The sequence below is a fragment of the Podarcis pityusensis genome (genome assembly GCF_964106645.2).
Source record: "Podarcis pityusensis genome assembly, chromosome: 11".
Taxonomy (NCBI): domain Eukaryota; kingdom Metazoa; phylum Chordata; class Lepidosauria; order Squamata; family Lacertidae; genus Podarcis; species Podarcis pityusensis.
The window spans coordinates 19,415,847-19,430,265 of NC_138036.1; the positions used below are offsets into that span (position 1 = coordinate 19,415,847).

Consider the following 14,419-nt stretch of genomic DNA (forward strand, 5'->3'; position numbering starts at 1 on the left):
GTAAACTTGCCCCAGGCCTCAGAGGGCTAAACAGGCTGGGGGAGCTGGCAGGGGCTTGCTGGACATACTACCATGTCAAGAATACCCTGCACCTCTCAGTTGACTGGGTACGTAATGGGCAAAACCGCCATGCTTGTCCATATGCACTGCAAGGCTGCGATAGTAAAATGTGAACCTGCGTTACTGCTTACTAGTGTGTCGCGTCAGGTCAGATTAGGTCATGGGTAGGCAAACTAAGGCCCAGATCCGGTCCAGTCGCCTTCTAAATCCAGCCCGCGGATTGTCCAGGAATCAGCATGTTTTTACATGAGTAGAATGTGCCCTTTTATGTAAAATGCACCTCTGGGTTATTTGTGGAGCATAGGAATTCGTTCAATTTTTTCCCCAAAAATATAGTCCGGCTGCCCACAAGGTCTGAGTGACGGTGGGCTGGCCCCCTGCTGAAAAAGTTTGCTGACCCCTGGATTAGGTGGTGCATCTCATGGACAAGACTCCCACCCCATTCATCAGACAAGGCCTGCACAGGCCTGATTGATGCCCTTATCCTCTGTGAAATTCTCTAATCTGTTTCAGAATCATCCAAGTTAGTAGCCATCACTGCCTCCTGCGGAGAGTGACTTCTATAGTTTAGCTTTGTGCTGCATGAAGAAGGGACGCGGGTGGCGCTGTGGTCTAAACCACTGGACCTCTTGGGCTTGCCGATCGGTGGTTTGAATCCCCACGATGGGGTGAGCTCCCGTTGCTCTGTCCCAGCTCCTGCGAACCTGGCAGTTCGAAAGCACACCAGTGCAAGTAGATAAATAGGTACCGCTGCTGCAGGAAGGTAAACAGCATTTCCGTGCGCTCTGCTTTCCGTCACGGTGTTCCGTTGCGCCAGAAGCCGTTTAGTCATGCTGGCCACATGACCCGGAAAGCTGCCTGTGGACAAACACCGGCTCCCTCAGCCTGAAAGTGAGATGAGCATCGCAAACCCACAGTCGCCTTTGACTGGACTTAACCATCCAGGGTTCCTTTACCTTTTTTTACCCCACAACTTCAGTGCCTATGAGCTTGGCAGCACAGTAGCAGCAACCTACAACAGGAGTCCTACAAGTCAAAGGGCATGAATAATGTGCCAAGCTTGTGGTGCTGTCAGCTAAGGGATTTACTTGTAGCTCAGTGGCAGAGCTTTTGCAAAACATCTTGGGCTCAATCCCTTCCAGGCACAGCTGGGCAAAACCCTCATCCTGAGCTGTATATGAGGCTGCTTCCCATGTCTCCCTGCTTCAGATCTTAAACCAATGCAGCAGACAAAAGCCCTAGGAGGCGAGCTGTGTCTGAAATCTCAGTCGCACAGCACGGCCTGCAGTTTTAGAAGTTGCCATTGTCAAATAAACTGCTGCACCATCTTTTGTTAGGAGCTCAGGCGTGTGTTTGGGTTACGTAACGGTGAGAACGAATGCTGCCCTGCCCATGATGCGCCCTTTTCACAATTGTACATGGCGTGTGCAGCGGGATTAACATCAGTGGTGAAGCAGAAACACAAAAATAGAATCTGAATAATGAATGTGCCGGAGGGCAGAACCGTCTCCTCCTCTGCTATATCCATCTGCCACTGTTGTCCTAAGCTGCACTGCCTTTAAGCTGGTTCTGCTATTTCTGTCCCCTTCGCCACATATATAGAAAAGCCAGCGCTGAGTGTCTGGTTTTGCTTTGTCAGAAACCTTAGAGTCCCGAGCGTTTCAGAGTCTTAACAGTGATGTGGCAAATTTCATAAATAAAAGGCAGCAATAGTGGGATTGGCAGGACACATGATGCTGTCATAGCAGGCCTTACATAGCCTGGGGGTGGAGCAGGGATGGAGGGGAGAAGCAGATCTCCGATAAAGCCCTTACTTAGGCTGATTGTATTTGTCCGCATGCAGTGACTATTCTGTTGAGATTGAGTCAGGGGATTTTCTGGATGCTGCTGTTCTGAAAATGGTACCCAATTTGAAGAGAGAGAGAGAGAATGTGTCTCTGTGCAAAACTCCACAAGGGTAAATCTGCTAGTGTTTCCAGATCTGCTTGTGCATCCGTACCAGGGGTGCAAACCTGAATAAAATATTGGGGCGGACAGGTAAGCCCTGTCCCACATAATCGATCACATGATGGGGCTCACCCCATACCATTTGAATGGCAGTGCCCAAATATTTTATGGGAGGGCCTCGGCCCCTAGGAATTGGCTCCTATGATCTGTACACAGCTATATACATGAACCTTCCATGTGTGTTCACAGAAGAAGTATTGCTTCCTCTGCAGGAGACGAGCCTTCCAGACTCGCCATTATTTTTGCGGGAGAGATCTATGCACGATGAAAGTGGATTAAAGCGCTCTGTTGCCCTAGTGCAACAAATCCTCTTTAAAAAAACCCCGGACCTTTTGTGGTTAGGAAAGTGACAAGGAGATGCACTGAAAAGTGTGGGTAGATAAAAATATTAACCAGAAGGCATGCAAGCACCCGAAAGCAAATGAGGACGTCTGCTCATTTGTCATATGACTGCCCTGTACACAATTAAGAACGAATGCTCAGCGAAGACCGGATCTATTCGAACCACTGTGTAAGCTTTGTGTGAACAATTCAGGATGAATGGTGAATAAACAGGTTGTCTGGAGAACCATGTCACAGTACAAGTGTTGGACACACCAAAGAGTAACAGGGGGGTTGGGAGGGGTCTTCCAATCCAAACTCTCAGGCTGGTGGCTGAGGTGTCTTGTGAAGCAAGGTGGATGTGGCGATCACACAGGGCCCCTGGACGTTTCACGGTCTATTGACCCTGTGCCACCACTGCGGTTGCTTTCTTCGCTGCCACCACCACACGGAGTCCAGACAGTTGTTAACATAAACAAATATCAAGTTTATTTTTAAATGCAGGAATAAGCGTATGGTTTCGGTTTATTTTTCTCTTGTCCGTTTCTTAAATCTTAGTTCCTACAACTTCAAACTGAATTATTCCCAACTATCTAACTCCCTAACAATTCCTCTCACTCTTTCACAATACAACTCAACCAACCCATTGCCTATTCCACCCTCTTCCTTCTCCAACACCCAAGCCTCAACTCCCAACTGACAAACCTCAAACTCCCAACTCCCAAACCTCAACTGACTTTTCAAAACCTCCCACTCAATCTTTTACTCCCCCCTCGCATTCTCACTGGCCAATCACTTCACACCCATTTTAACCCTTTCCTTGACACATCCTAGGGCAACCACCACAGTGGAGGTATTCCAGTTATCAGTGGGAGAAACTTTCTAGAAAATGCCTCATTTGTTACTCTCCCAGATTTAACTAAGGACCTCTGCTTGCATTTGGTAGGGTAAGGGTTCTGTGGAGTTAATTTAGCTCTTTGCACTTAGGGTAATCCAAAGGTTTATTCTGTAAATCGGTTCTTGAGCAGCAGGACGATTCCCAGTAAAACAGCTACTGTAGAGAGGATATTTAACAAGAATCAGAGGAGCTTCCACTGTTGGAGAGATGCTTCGTTTGACCCACTGTGGCTTTCTCCCAATTACTTGCAGTGGAACCACTCTCATTGCTCAGAACAAAGCCAACATAAATACTTCATTCACCTTGGGAAATGTGGAAGCTGCCTTATATGAAGTCAGCGCTGTCTAGCTCAGCATTATCCACACTGGCTGGCAGCGGCTCTCCAGGGTTTCAGGCAGGGGAGCTGCCCAGATTTGCCTGGAGATGCCAGGGATTGATCCTGGGGGCTTGTGCATGCGAAAGCAAGATGCTCTGCCCCTGAGCTACGGCCCTTTCCCCATGCAGAATTGCAGTTCATCTGAGCTTCTTAGTAACATTAGATGAGCTGCTTGGTCTTTGCAGTGGAATCTTTATAATATAATAATAAACAGAACAGCATTAAATATTAAAAACTTCCCTGAACAGGGCTGCCTTCAGATGTCTTTTAAAAATAGGATAGCTGCTTATTTCTTTCACATCTGAAGGGAGGGTGTTCCACACGGTGGGCACCACTACCGAGAAGGCCCTCTGTCTGGTTCCCTGTAACCTCACTTCTCACAATGAGGGAACCGCCAGAAGGCCCTCGGCGCTGGATCTCTGTGTCCGGGCTGAACGATGGGGGTGGAGACGCTCCTTCAGGTATACTGGGCCGAGGCCGTTTAGGGCTTTCAAGGTCAGCACCAACACTTTGAATTGTGCTCGGAAACGTACTGGGAGCCAATGCAGATCTCAGGACCGGTGTTATGTGGTCCCGGCGGCCACACCCAGATGCTTTGTTTAGATATTTTTGCTGTTACCTTTGCTAACTGTATGTGTAGGATTGATCTGGGCTCATAACATTGTCTCCTGGTGTGCTATTTACTATAGCCAAATATATATATTAGCTTTACTCAGAGAAACCCACCAAATGAGCTAAGTAGGCTACATTAGCATACATGGCTAAGGGTTAAACTGACAAGGGCTGCCCATGCCTAAGGGTGACACACTTTTACAAATAAACCCCAAACTAAAGCCCCAATAAAAAGGGAGAGGCTGGAAAGAAGAGAGGGAGGGAAAGAAAGAGATGGGTGGCACCCCATAACTGTTTGGGGAACACATTCTAGACCTGAGAGTTGGCAGGGGAGAGTGGTTGAAGTTCTTCAAGTAAGCAGAAGGTTTGGTGCTCATTTACAGACAAACAAACAAGTAAAAATGAGCAGTTGGTCTGGAGGAGTGAAGGTCATGCTCAAAAGTGGGGGGACGGGACCTGTGGCCATCCAGATGTTGCTGAACTCCCAACTCCCATCCCCCTTAGCCATTGGCCATTACTTCCTGGGGTTGCTGGGAGTTGATGTTCAGGAACATCTGGCAGGCCAAAGATTCCTCACCCTGGGTCTAGTGCAGGAACTGGTTATGATCTGTGGTCCTCCAGATGTTGCTGGTAAAGGTAAAGGGACCCCTGACCATTAGGCCCAGTCATGACCGACTCTGGGGTTGCGGCGCTCATCTCACTTTATTGGCTGAGGGAGCCGGCGTACAGCTTCTGGGTCATGTGGCCAGCATGATTAAGCCGCTTCTGGTGAACCAGAGCAGTGCACGGAAATGTCGTTTACCTTCCCGCTGGAGCGGTACCTATTTATCTACTTGCACTTTGATGTGCTTTCGAACTGCTAGGTTGGCAGGAGCAGGGACTGAGCAACGGGAGCTCACCCCGTCGCGGGGATTCGAACCGCTGACCTTCTGATTGGCAAGTCCTAGGCTCTGTGGTTTAACCCACAGCGCCACCCGTGCCCCTAGATGTTGCTGGACTACAACTCTAATCATCCATGGCCATGCTACCTGTGGCTGGTGGGTGTTGTGGTCAACAACAACTGGAGGGACACAAATTATAGCCACCCCTGGAATGGGAACCTATTTTGGAAATGAGGCTTGAAAGATGCCTTGGCACAAGGCCACAGAGATTGTAACTCGGTAGGTAAGTGTCAGGGAAAATAGGAATACTAAGATAGTTAAGAAGTTAAGCAAGCACAGCTGAAAGATTTCTAGAGCCAGGCTCTGTACACCTCTGGTTCTCACGAAGAAGCGACTGAGCTGCTGAAAGGATTATTTAATGGGTTATGTAAAGCTATCTCCCTGCCCTTGTGAAAGGGAAGAGAGCACAGCAGCTCTGTTCCTCCAGCAGACGCTTGCTGATATGGGCTGAGGGATGCTGGTGATCCACAGATAGCCTTGCAACCTCTTGATGCCTGGTTAAGAGGAGGAAACAGGAGAGAGTGAGCAAGTTCCCTGATTACTTGGAGTAGTGCTAAAGTGCAGAATGCAACTGGTGGTGATTTCTAAAACAGCAGAGGGAGAAAAAGCGACTGCTCAGTGGGAACGCTTGGAACCATTAAGCAAAGGCTTTAACTGATTTTTATTCTTTTGCACCTCCCTCCTCTTAGGAGCACATTACGTCTATGAGAAGGCTCAAGCCTTCAAAGAAGGAGGGGTGAAGTAACTGCAGTTCGTTAATCCTTTGCTGTGACTTCCGCGCTACTTAAGAAAGGGTGGTGTTTTCATCGCTCATCTTCCTCTTCTGTCAGCATCCAGCCTTTGCCTTCACCCTCCAGTGCCAGCCTTCTACCAACAATGGCAGCGCCAAAGAGCACAGGTGTGTTATTTGCAGCAGGGATCCGAGGAAGCACCCCGACACTTCAAAGCCGCAGCAGAAGTGTTGCCGGCTAAAGAACATAGCGATGAAAGAATCGCAGCTTTCGGCTCTTGAACTGGGACCTGAATCAAGGAGGGAGGATCTGATCATCTCCTGCCTGATGAGGTCAGCTGTTCAAAGGGACCTGGACATATTCAAAGCAGCAGCAGCAGACGCTGAGTCAAGCACTTTGTTTGTATGCCTGGAGAGAGAGAGTGAGAAAAGGATGCCCTTGTATTTTGCACAGCCCTCCTTGCTTTTGTGATGTAGAGTTTGCACCTTTAATTGCAAATCTTCCATTAAGCCTGCAGATTGTGACCCTTGTTGAAGTGGCTGCTTAAATATGGATACAAGTTGGGTCTTCGCTTCCAAGTTTTATTTGGAGGAAACGGAGTGATGCATTTGCTGGAAGATAACGCCGCGAATAAAACTTAGTGCCGAGCCCCATGTCTTAGAGCTCTCTCTAGCTTTCTGTTTTAAATGGTCATAGGCTTTGTCATGTCCACATCCGTGTCGCCGAGGTCTTCCCACAGAACATCTTGCTAAAGCCGATGGATACATGATCGCCCCCTGGACTATGACCACAGGATATGCGAATGGCGGTCTAGGGAGCCACCGGTATGTTAGATGGAATCGGGAAGACAGTGCAGAGGACTATACAAAGAGCGAGGTCTACGCAGAGGATGAGCAGGGCAGGCAGCGCCGGTTGACGCCTTTGGAGAAACTGACTCTGGATATGTCCCAGGATGAAAAGGTGGTTAAAGAGTTAACTCTGGGGAAGAGGATTGGGTTTTACCGCATCAGAGGGGAAATAGGGAGTGGGAACTTCTCCCAAGTGAAGCTTGGAATCCATGCTCTGACCAAAGGTAGGCTCTGCGGTGTGTGGAACAAGCGGTTGTGTGGGGTTGTGTAGAGATATATACAAGGTGTTTCCAGATGGGTGTTTGTGGGATTGGTGCATCAGACGCATGTAAGGTTTTTTGTTCCTACAGCATCCATGTGTCATTGGCATCCAAATGCCAGGCTATAGATCTCCCCCTCCCTTCCAATTTAATCCAGATTTATCCTTTCCCAAGGAAAATCCAGTAATTTTTTTTTATTAAAAAAAAATTAACCTGTTTGCAACATCTCATTGAACGGTTTGCAAATTCAGCTCCTGTCTGGAAGCATCCACAGAACAGATACTAAGTGGGGCAGTGGGTGGATGCACAATGTAATATGCCATCCCTTGCGTAAGCATTGAAGGCAATATCCTGAGCTGGTCTCTCCTTGTTCAGGCTCATGTACCATCTGCCTCGCATGCCAAGACCAGAGAGTTAAAGTGAGTTCGCTGCGCTTTTGAGCGCGCTTCTCAACACCCTCTTGGGACAGAGAACATCCAAATGGGAGACTTCCCCTCCTCCTCCCCTACCTGTTTTCCAGGACATGTCGTTTTTGTCAGGAATGACTATTCCATTCAGTATTCATGATGATACCAAGGAGAGTTGGTTATTTTAGAACAGGACTGGGCAGCCCCTTCAGAAGTTTATGCCAATTTTCCCTAGGTGGGTGGGAGAAATTAGGAGCTTTAAGGTGGTGGTGGACAAGGGCAGAGCCCAAAGTGGGCAGGGGTGAAGCCAGAAGTGGGTCAGAACAGCCCTCCTGTCCCCCTCTCCTTCCCCTTCATCATGCATTCATTCTCTCCTGCATACACAAATCCCATCCTCGCTGCTCCCACTAACCACCTTTCTTTCCATTTCTAGATCACAGGCCAAGCATTATAGAAATGAGTACCATCTGCTGATGGTACTATAAATCTGGGTGGGAAACCTGTGGCCTTTCTGATGCTGTTGTTGGACTACAACTCCCATCATTCCCTGACCAGCGGCCATGGTGACTGGGGATGGTGGAAGCCAGAGTCCAACAACAACATCTGGAAGGCCACATGTCCCTTCCACCTCTATGATTTATATGGTTTTTATCTGCATAAGTGCCTTCCTCCTCCCAGAATTTGGATGTGCCTCAAATGTGCCTCAGGGGTCTTCTGACTCTGCTGTATGTGTTATCTCCCGTGCTGAGTTTGTCACACTGAAGCTCTTTCGCGTTTATATTTTTGCCCGTATGTGTGTGTCACTTTCTCTGTATTTGCAATTCCTGCTGATACCATGTTTGTGTGTCTGTAGGCGTTAGAAAGCCTCTCCTTGCTCACATCAGATTAATTGAACCCCCCCTCCCCCATCCCATCTGAACCCAGACCTTCACCTCCTGGGGACTGGATTCATGGGGCAAGGGCAACAAAAGGAAGAGTGCGGATGTGCTTTATACAGCAAGGATTAAAGAGAGCACTTGAACATTTCAAAATGGGAACCGAGGTGTTGCCAGCAGAAGAATTTAGTGATGGCAATTCCAGCTCAATTGCTGAATTATAATGAAATGAACTTGTAATTATTGCAGTGTTATTTCTTGGGAGCAGAGCGGGGTTTGTGTGTGTGTGTGTGTGTGTGTGTGTGTGTGTGTGCTAACTTTGCAGTGTTAGCAGTTACAACAGTAGGATATACAGGGGAAATTTACCTGGTGAAAGGAACGCTGAGGTTTGCAGCCTGTTGTCCTGTTGGAAATATGATAAATTATATGCTGGTACAGCCGTACTTTGGAAGTCGAATGGAATCCGTTCCAGAAGTCTGTTTGAATTCCAAAATGTTCGAAAACCAAATCACGGCTTCTGATTGGCTGCAGGAAGCTCCTGCAGCCATTCAGAAGCTACGGAAGCCCTGTTGGACGCTCTGGATCCAAAAGAACGTTTGCAAACCGGAACAATCACTTCTGGGTTTGTGGAGTTTGGGAGCCAAAACGTCCAAGTTCCAGGGCATTCAAGATCCAAGGTACGACAGTATACACTTCTGTCCTGTAAGTCATGCAGTTAATGACTTCCAACGGGCTACTCCAGATACTTTCAGATCTGGTTTCTTGGGGTTTCAGGTGACTCGTTATCCTTCCAAGATAATTATGGTGCATGAAACCACCAAGTGGGGTCATCCGGAGCTTTGGAGTATGTTGTCAGTAATATGCTGATGACACACAGCTCTGCTTCTTCTTTACATCTGAAGGTGTAGCAGTGGATGTGCTGGACCGTTGTCTTGCCTTGGTAATGGACTGAGAGCCAACAAACTGAAGCTCAATCCAGATTAGACTGAGACACTGTTAGTGAATGGTTCCCTAGACCCATATGGATGGGAGGTTGCCTGATCTGGATGGGGTTACACTCTTTCTGAAGGAGCAGGTATGCAGCTTGGGGGTACTTCTGAATCTTTTGCTGTTGCTTGAGGGATAGGTGGCCTCAGTGGCAAGGAGTACCTTCCATTGGTTTTGGCTGGTGGCCCAGCTGTGCCCCTATCTGGACAGGGATAGACAAACTTACGTGCTCTAGTAACCACTGTGTTAGATTACTGCAATGTGTTACATGGAGGGCTGCTTCTGAAGATAGTTCGGAAACTTCAGCTGGTGTGGTTGGTTTGAGGGTATTACACTGGCTGCCAGTAAGTTTCTGGGCCCAGTTCAAAGTGCTGGTTTTGATCTATAAATCTTGGGACTGCAACACAATGGTACCTCGGGTTACATACGGTTCAGGTTACATACGCTTCAGATTACACACTCCGCTAACCCAGAAATAGTGTTTCAGGTTAAGAACTTTGCTTCAGGATAAGAACAGAAATTGGGCTCCGGCGGCACGGCGGCAGCGGGAGGCCCCATTAGCTAAAGTGGTGCTTCAGGTTAAGAACAGACCTCCGGAACGAATTAAGTACTTAATCCGAGGTACCACTGTACCTCAAAGACCACCTCTCCCCATATGAACTGACCCAGAACCTGCAATGATCACCTGAGGCCCTTCTTTGTGTGCCTCCTCCATGAGTGTTTTGGAGGGTGGCAACATGAGAACGGGCCTTTTCTGCAGTGGCTCCCCATCTATGGAATGCTCTCCCCGGGGAGACGCTTGCCTGACGCTTTTTGTTACATATCTTTAGGCGCCAGGCAAAAACGTTTCTCTGTAACTAAGGCTTTGGCTGATTAACATTCTATGGCTTTTTAAATGTTTGTGGAAGGGAAGGGGTTATTGGTTTGCTTTTGTTCTTGTTTGTATTTTTATGTAGTAAACTGCCCTGTGATCTTTGGATGAAAAGTGGCATGCTAATTTAACAAATAATAGTAATAAGAGGGAATCCTGTATCTCTCTGCTAAAAAACTGTATCAATAACTGAAGCTCCACCCATGTGCGTGCCTGAATTCTGTGTTCCTGCATGTGCAACAAAAGAACATCCTAGTATTTGGCTCCTTTTCCAGATGATACCTGGCGTGCCAATTGCAAGCTGTGTTTCAAACGGTTGCATCAGCAGCTAGGATTAGAGAGACTCTTGTCACTGATGGCACAGACAAGGTTATAGCAACCTTTTCTTCTAAAAGTGTCTGGCTAGCTGGATTCTCAGGATGACCTGATCTCTCCTCCCTAAACTTCTTAAAACAAAGTGCAGAACCAAGGCTGCAGAAGCAAAATGCGGTGAGGGGAAATTGGGCCATGGATGAAGTGCAAAATCTGATTTGTTACTTCTTTTGTTCTTGCCTAGCCTTGGAACATTTTTTTCTTCTACCCTCTTTTTTTTGTAAATATTGTGCTTGAAAAGAACCCTGAATGAGAAAAAGTCTTTTGTTTCCCACTGTGTTGCTTGGCCTTTGCTTTTTCTCTTCTGTAGTTTGTGGTGAGAAGTGTTTTAAATTTACAAAACACAAGAAATGTCTTGCAGTGCCTTTGAAGCTTTCTTAACAGCAATTGCACTTTTGGGATATTTAATAATTGTGTGTTGCTGTTTTATTGTTTATTGGAGGGGAATAACCTCCATATGTGCTACCTTGAGCTTCTTGGGAAAGGTAGGAGTGTGGCTCAGTCTCTCTTGTGGGGTGAAGATATTCACGGTCTCTCGGAAACGGGCTGTAGTCTGTTTCATTTGCAACAGTGATCATGTTTGCTGCAGTGGAAACCTGGTTTGCAATGCAATCCTATACATATTTACTTAAAAGTGAGCCCTACTGTGCTCAGTGGGTTTTGCTCGCCAGTAAGTGTGTGTTGGGTTGCAGCATAAGTAGAGTTGAATACAGCCTTCGCCAACCTAGTGCCCTCCAGATATTTGGAGCTGTAACACCCTTCATCTGCAGCCAGCATAATTGCACAGATAGGAATGGTAGTCTGCTGTGTATCGGGAAAACAACACAACACAACACAGCTTAGTTCTGCTACAAACAATGTGGATTCTACATTCCGTTCAAGTTCTTTTATTATTGTATTAAGTCATGTTTAAATGCAGCTGCCTCATCACAGCAAAAAATAAAACAAATAGTGGAATGCAGATCCCTTTTGGCCTGTGACGCAGAGAGGCTGCTTAGGGTCGCTTACAGTTGTGCATATGTGGAGGCCAAGGCCTGCTAGAGGATTTGATGGCTGCTCTGCATGGTCCTTGCCATACTGAGCAAAGTTTCAGTTTCAGTTTCAGAGCCTGGTTAGTATGCGTAAATTTCTCACAGGAGTCCTCACAACCCCTGGGGGGAACTGCTCTTTAGCGCTCAATCGTAGCAAATGGCAATTCAGGTTTTCTCCAGATTAACATTTGCTCAGATTTAGAGTTCAAGAGTGGGTTTTCTTGGGGGACAAGGAGTGGGGCAAGGGGAAAAGGGCAAGTGGAAGTGGGGACAAGCCCCTGAACTGAGCATGGAAGAAACCTAATTATCTGCCAGCAGAAACCACTTCACTTCACTGCATTGTAATGTGGTGTAATGTGAACATCCCCTTGGGCACTGAAGATGTGCTGCCAGTTAATTTACGGGGCTAGATGGACAACTGTGCTGACCCGGTATACTTCTATTTATTATCAACATTTCTAAAGCACCCTTCATCCAAACAGAACCCAGGGTGCTGTGCAATAACAAAACACCTATGTTCCCCCTCTTTTAATAGGTGAGTGCATTACATCCATGCCAACTGTTATGGGAATTTTGTTTTAAGATGTAATTATACAAGATGTAGCAGAGGAAAGCAGAGGGAGGGGACATAGCTCAGTGGCAGAGCAGAACCTTCCACCTCAAGTCCCAGATTCAGCTTGTGCTATTTCCAGTTAAAAGGATCTTAGGTAGCTTGATGGGAAGGCCATTTGCCTGAGGCTCCAACGATCTCCTGCAAGTTGCAACAGATAGTCTTGAGCTTGCTGGATCAAGGCTGTTCATATGACTTTTCTTCCTTTCTTAAGCATGGTATCAGCTGTCCTTACTAACCCTATGAAATCAAACCACTGTCATTCCAGAAAAGGTAGCCATTAAGATTTTGGACAAGACGAAATTAGACCAGAAGACGCAGAGATTACTCTCCCGCGAGATTTCCAGCATGGAGAAGCTGCACCACCCAAACATCATCAGGCTTTATGAGGTCATGGAGACCCTCTCCAAGCTGCACCTGGTGATGGAATATGCCAGTGGAGGGGAGCTATTTGCGAAAATCACGACAGAGGGGAAATTATTGGAAGTGGAGAGTAAGCACATCTTCTCCCAGATTGTGTCTGCTCTTAAGCACATGGTAAGTTCATTATTTTGGTCCCTTCAGCAGCTCTGCATTTCCCTGTGTGTGTCCCGCTTTAAAGAGAAGCAGGATTAGTTTGAGATATCCACCAGTCTGTTAGGAGCAATAAAAGAATATTATGTCAACATGGCAAGTGGCTCCAGCTTAGTGAGCCTGCGTATGAACAAACATTTGCTTTGGGTGCTTTTCTGCAGCTTGAGGTACGTTTTGCGTGGAATATCTTTTGTTGGAAACACGTGGCCACCATGGGAGTGCAAGCAGTTTGTGTTTCTGTGCAAGTTCTGCTGTAATGTGTTCAAGGGCTATTTAACAGCTCTGCTTTTTCAGGCCTTTGGCCAGAAATGTTGTGATGAGGATCCTATGTGGGTGGGGATTCATTACAGAATAGGAAGAACATACAGGTAGCTTGATAAAGAGCTCTTAACTGCTTAATTGTATTAACATTTAGAGGGCAACTGGGCAGAATGCTGCCTTTGTCCTTTTCTGCATGTCTCCACAAACAAAATGGCTATAAAATTATTGGGATGTGGGAGGCAGGGGAAGAAGGGTTAAATGAAAACTAAACATTCAGGTAGAGGCTTGGAATAGCTTTCAGTGGTCCATACCTTCCTTCTCCTCTTCTGCGGCTACAGCCCTGCTGGTGGTTTTGTACAATAGGCTAGCTAAAATATACTTTCCTTTTAAAAGACTAACCGTTCTTATTTTAAAAGACTTCCACGTTTGCATTTGCAGCACAGTGGAAAACATTTATGAAAGCTAAACATTATTTTTTATTCTTTGTTCTGCAGCATGAGAGCAACATAATTCACCGGGACCTGAAAGCTGAAAACGTATTTTACACCAGTAACACCTGTGTGAAAGTGGGGGATTTTGGATTCAGCACGATAAGTAAAAAAGAGGAAACACTGAACACTTTTTGCGGCTCCCCTCCTTACGCTGCCCCAGAGCTCTTCAGGGACGAAAGCTACGTTGGGGCATATGTGGATATCTGGGCACTCGGAATTCTTCTGTATTTTATGACGACTGGGATGATGCCCTTTCGAGCAGACACAGTGGGCAAACTGAAGAAGACTATTCTCGAGGGCATGTATGTCCTGCCGCCGTTCCTCTCGGAACCTTGCCAGAAGCTGATTCGGGGAATCCTGCAGCCAGTACCGTCGGAACGCTATTCCATTGAGTACATTATGAACAGCGAATGGATGAAAGGAGTGGAGTATCCAAAGCCCCTGGAACCTTTCAAACTGGATCCAAAGTACTTGTCGGGGAGTGGAACACTCGGAGAGGAAGACGCCGAAGTGAAAAAAATATTGAACAATTTGGGGATCACGGAGGAGCACATTCAGAATAACCGCGGGAGAGCTTCCCACAGCTCAGTAACTGGGATCTACCGAATTATTTTGCACAGGGTGCAAAAGAAAAGGGCCGTGGAAACGGTTCATATAATCAGCCAACCAGAATTCAGGGAGCAAGAGTCAAAGAAAGAGCAGTCTACCTATCGCGGCCTCAAACACTCATCTAAGCTCTGTTTGATTTTATAAAAAATGCAGCTGTCTTGGTGTTTGGCAAACTTTGCCGAGACCTCTTTGTCTGTTCTTAGCATTTTTGTAATTTTGAATTAATAAAAAAGATGCCTTAAAATTCCTCATCTAAGATGCACATTCAAGAGTAGACT

The 14,419-nt window shown here is 46.8% G+C and overlaps 1 protein-coding gene across 7 annotated transcripts in view; it reads left to right on the forward strand.

The window, feature by feature from the left end:
- The window catches only part of NIM1K (NIM1 serine/threonine protein kinase), a 29,890-nt gene extending 15,505 nt beyond the window's left edge, over positions 1-14,385 (forward strand). For 5 of the 7 annotated variants that reach the window (XM_080972914.1, XM_080972913.1, XM_080972911.1 and 2 more), the window contains exons 2-4: positions 5,905-7,018; positions 12,476-12,744; positions 13,536-14,385. In XM_080972914.1, the coding sequence (XP_080829040.1) occupies positions 6,712-7,018; positions 12,476-12,744; positions 13,536-14,285 (1,326 nt within the window). In that variant the 5' untranslated portion in view covers positions 5,905-6,711 and the 3' untranslated portion in view covers positions 14,286-14,385. Of the gene's footprint in view, positions 1-2,879; positions 3,331-5,904; positions 7,019-12,475; positions 12,745-13,535 lie in introns of those variants that run through there. The other 2 variants (XM_080972910.1, XM_080972916.1) reach the window with 2 other exon arrangements.
- Positions 14,386-14,419: the final 34 nt, after the last annotated feature.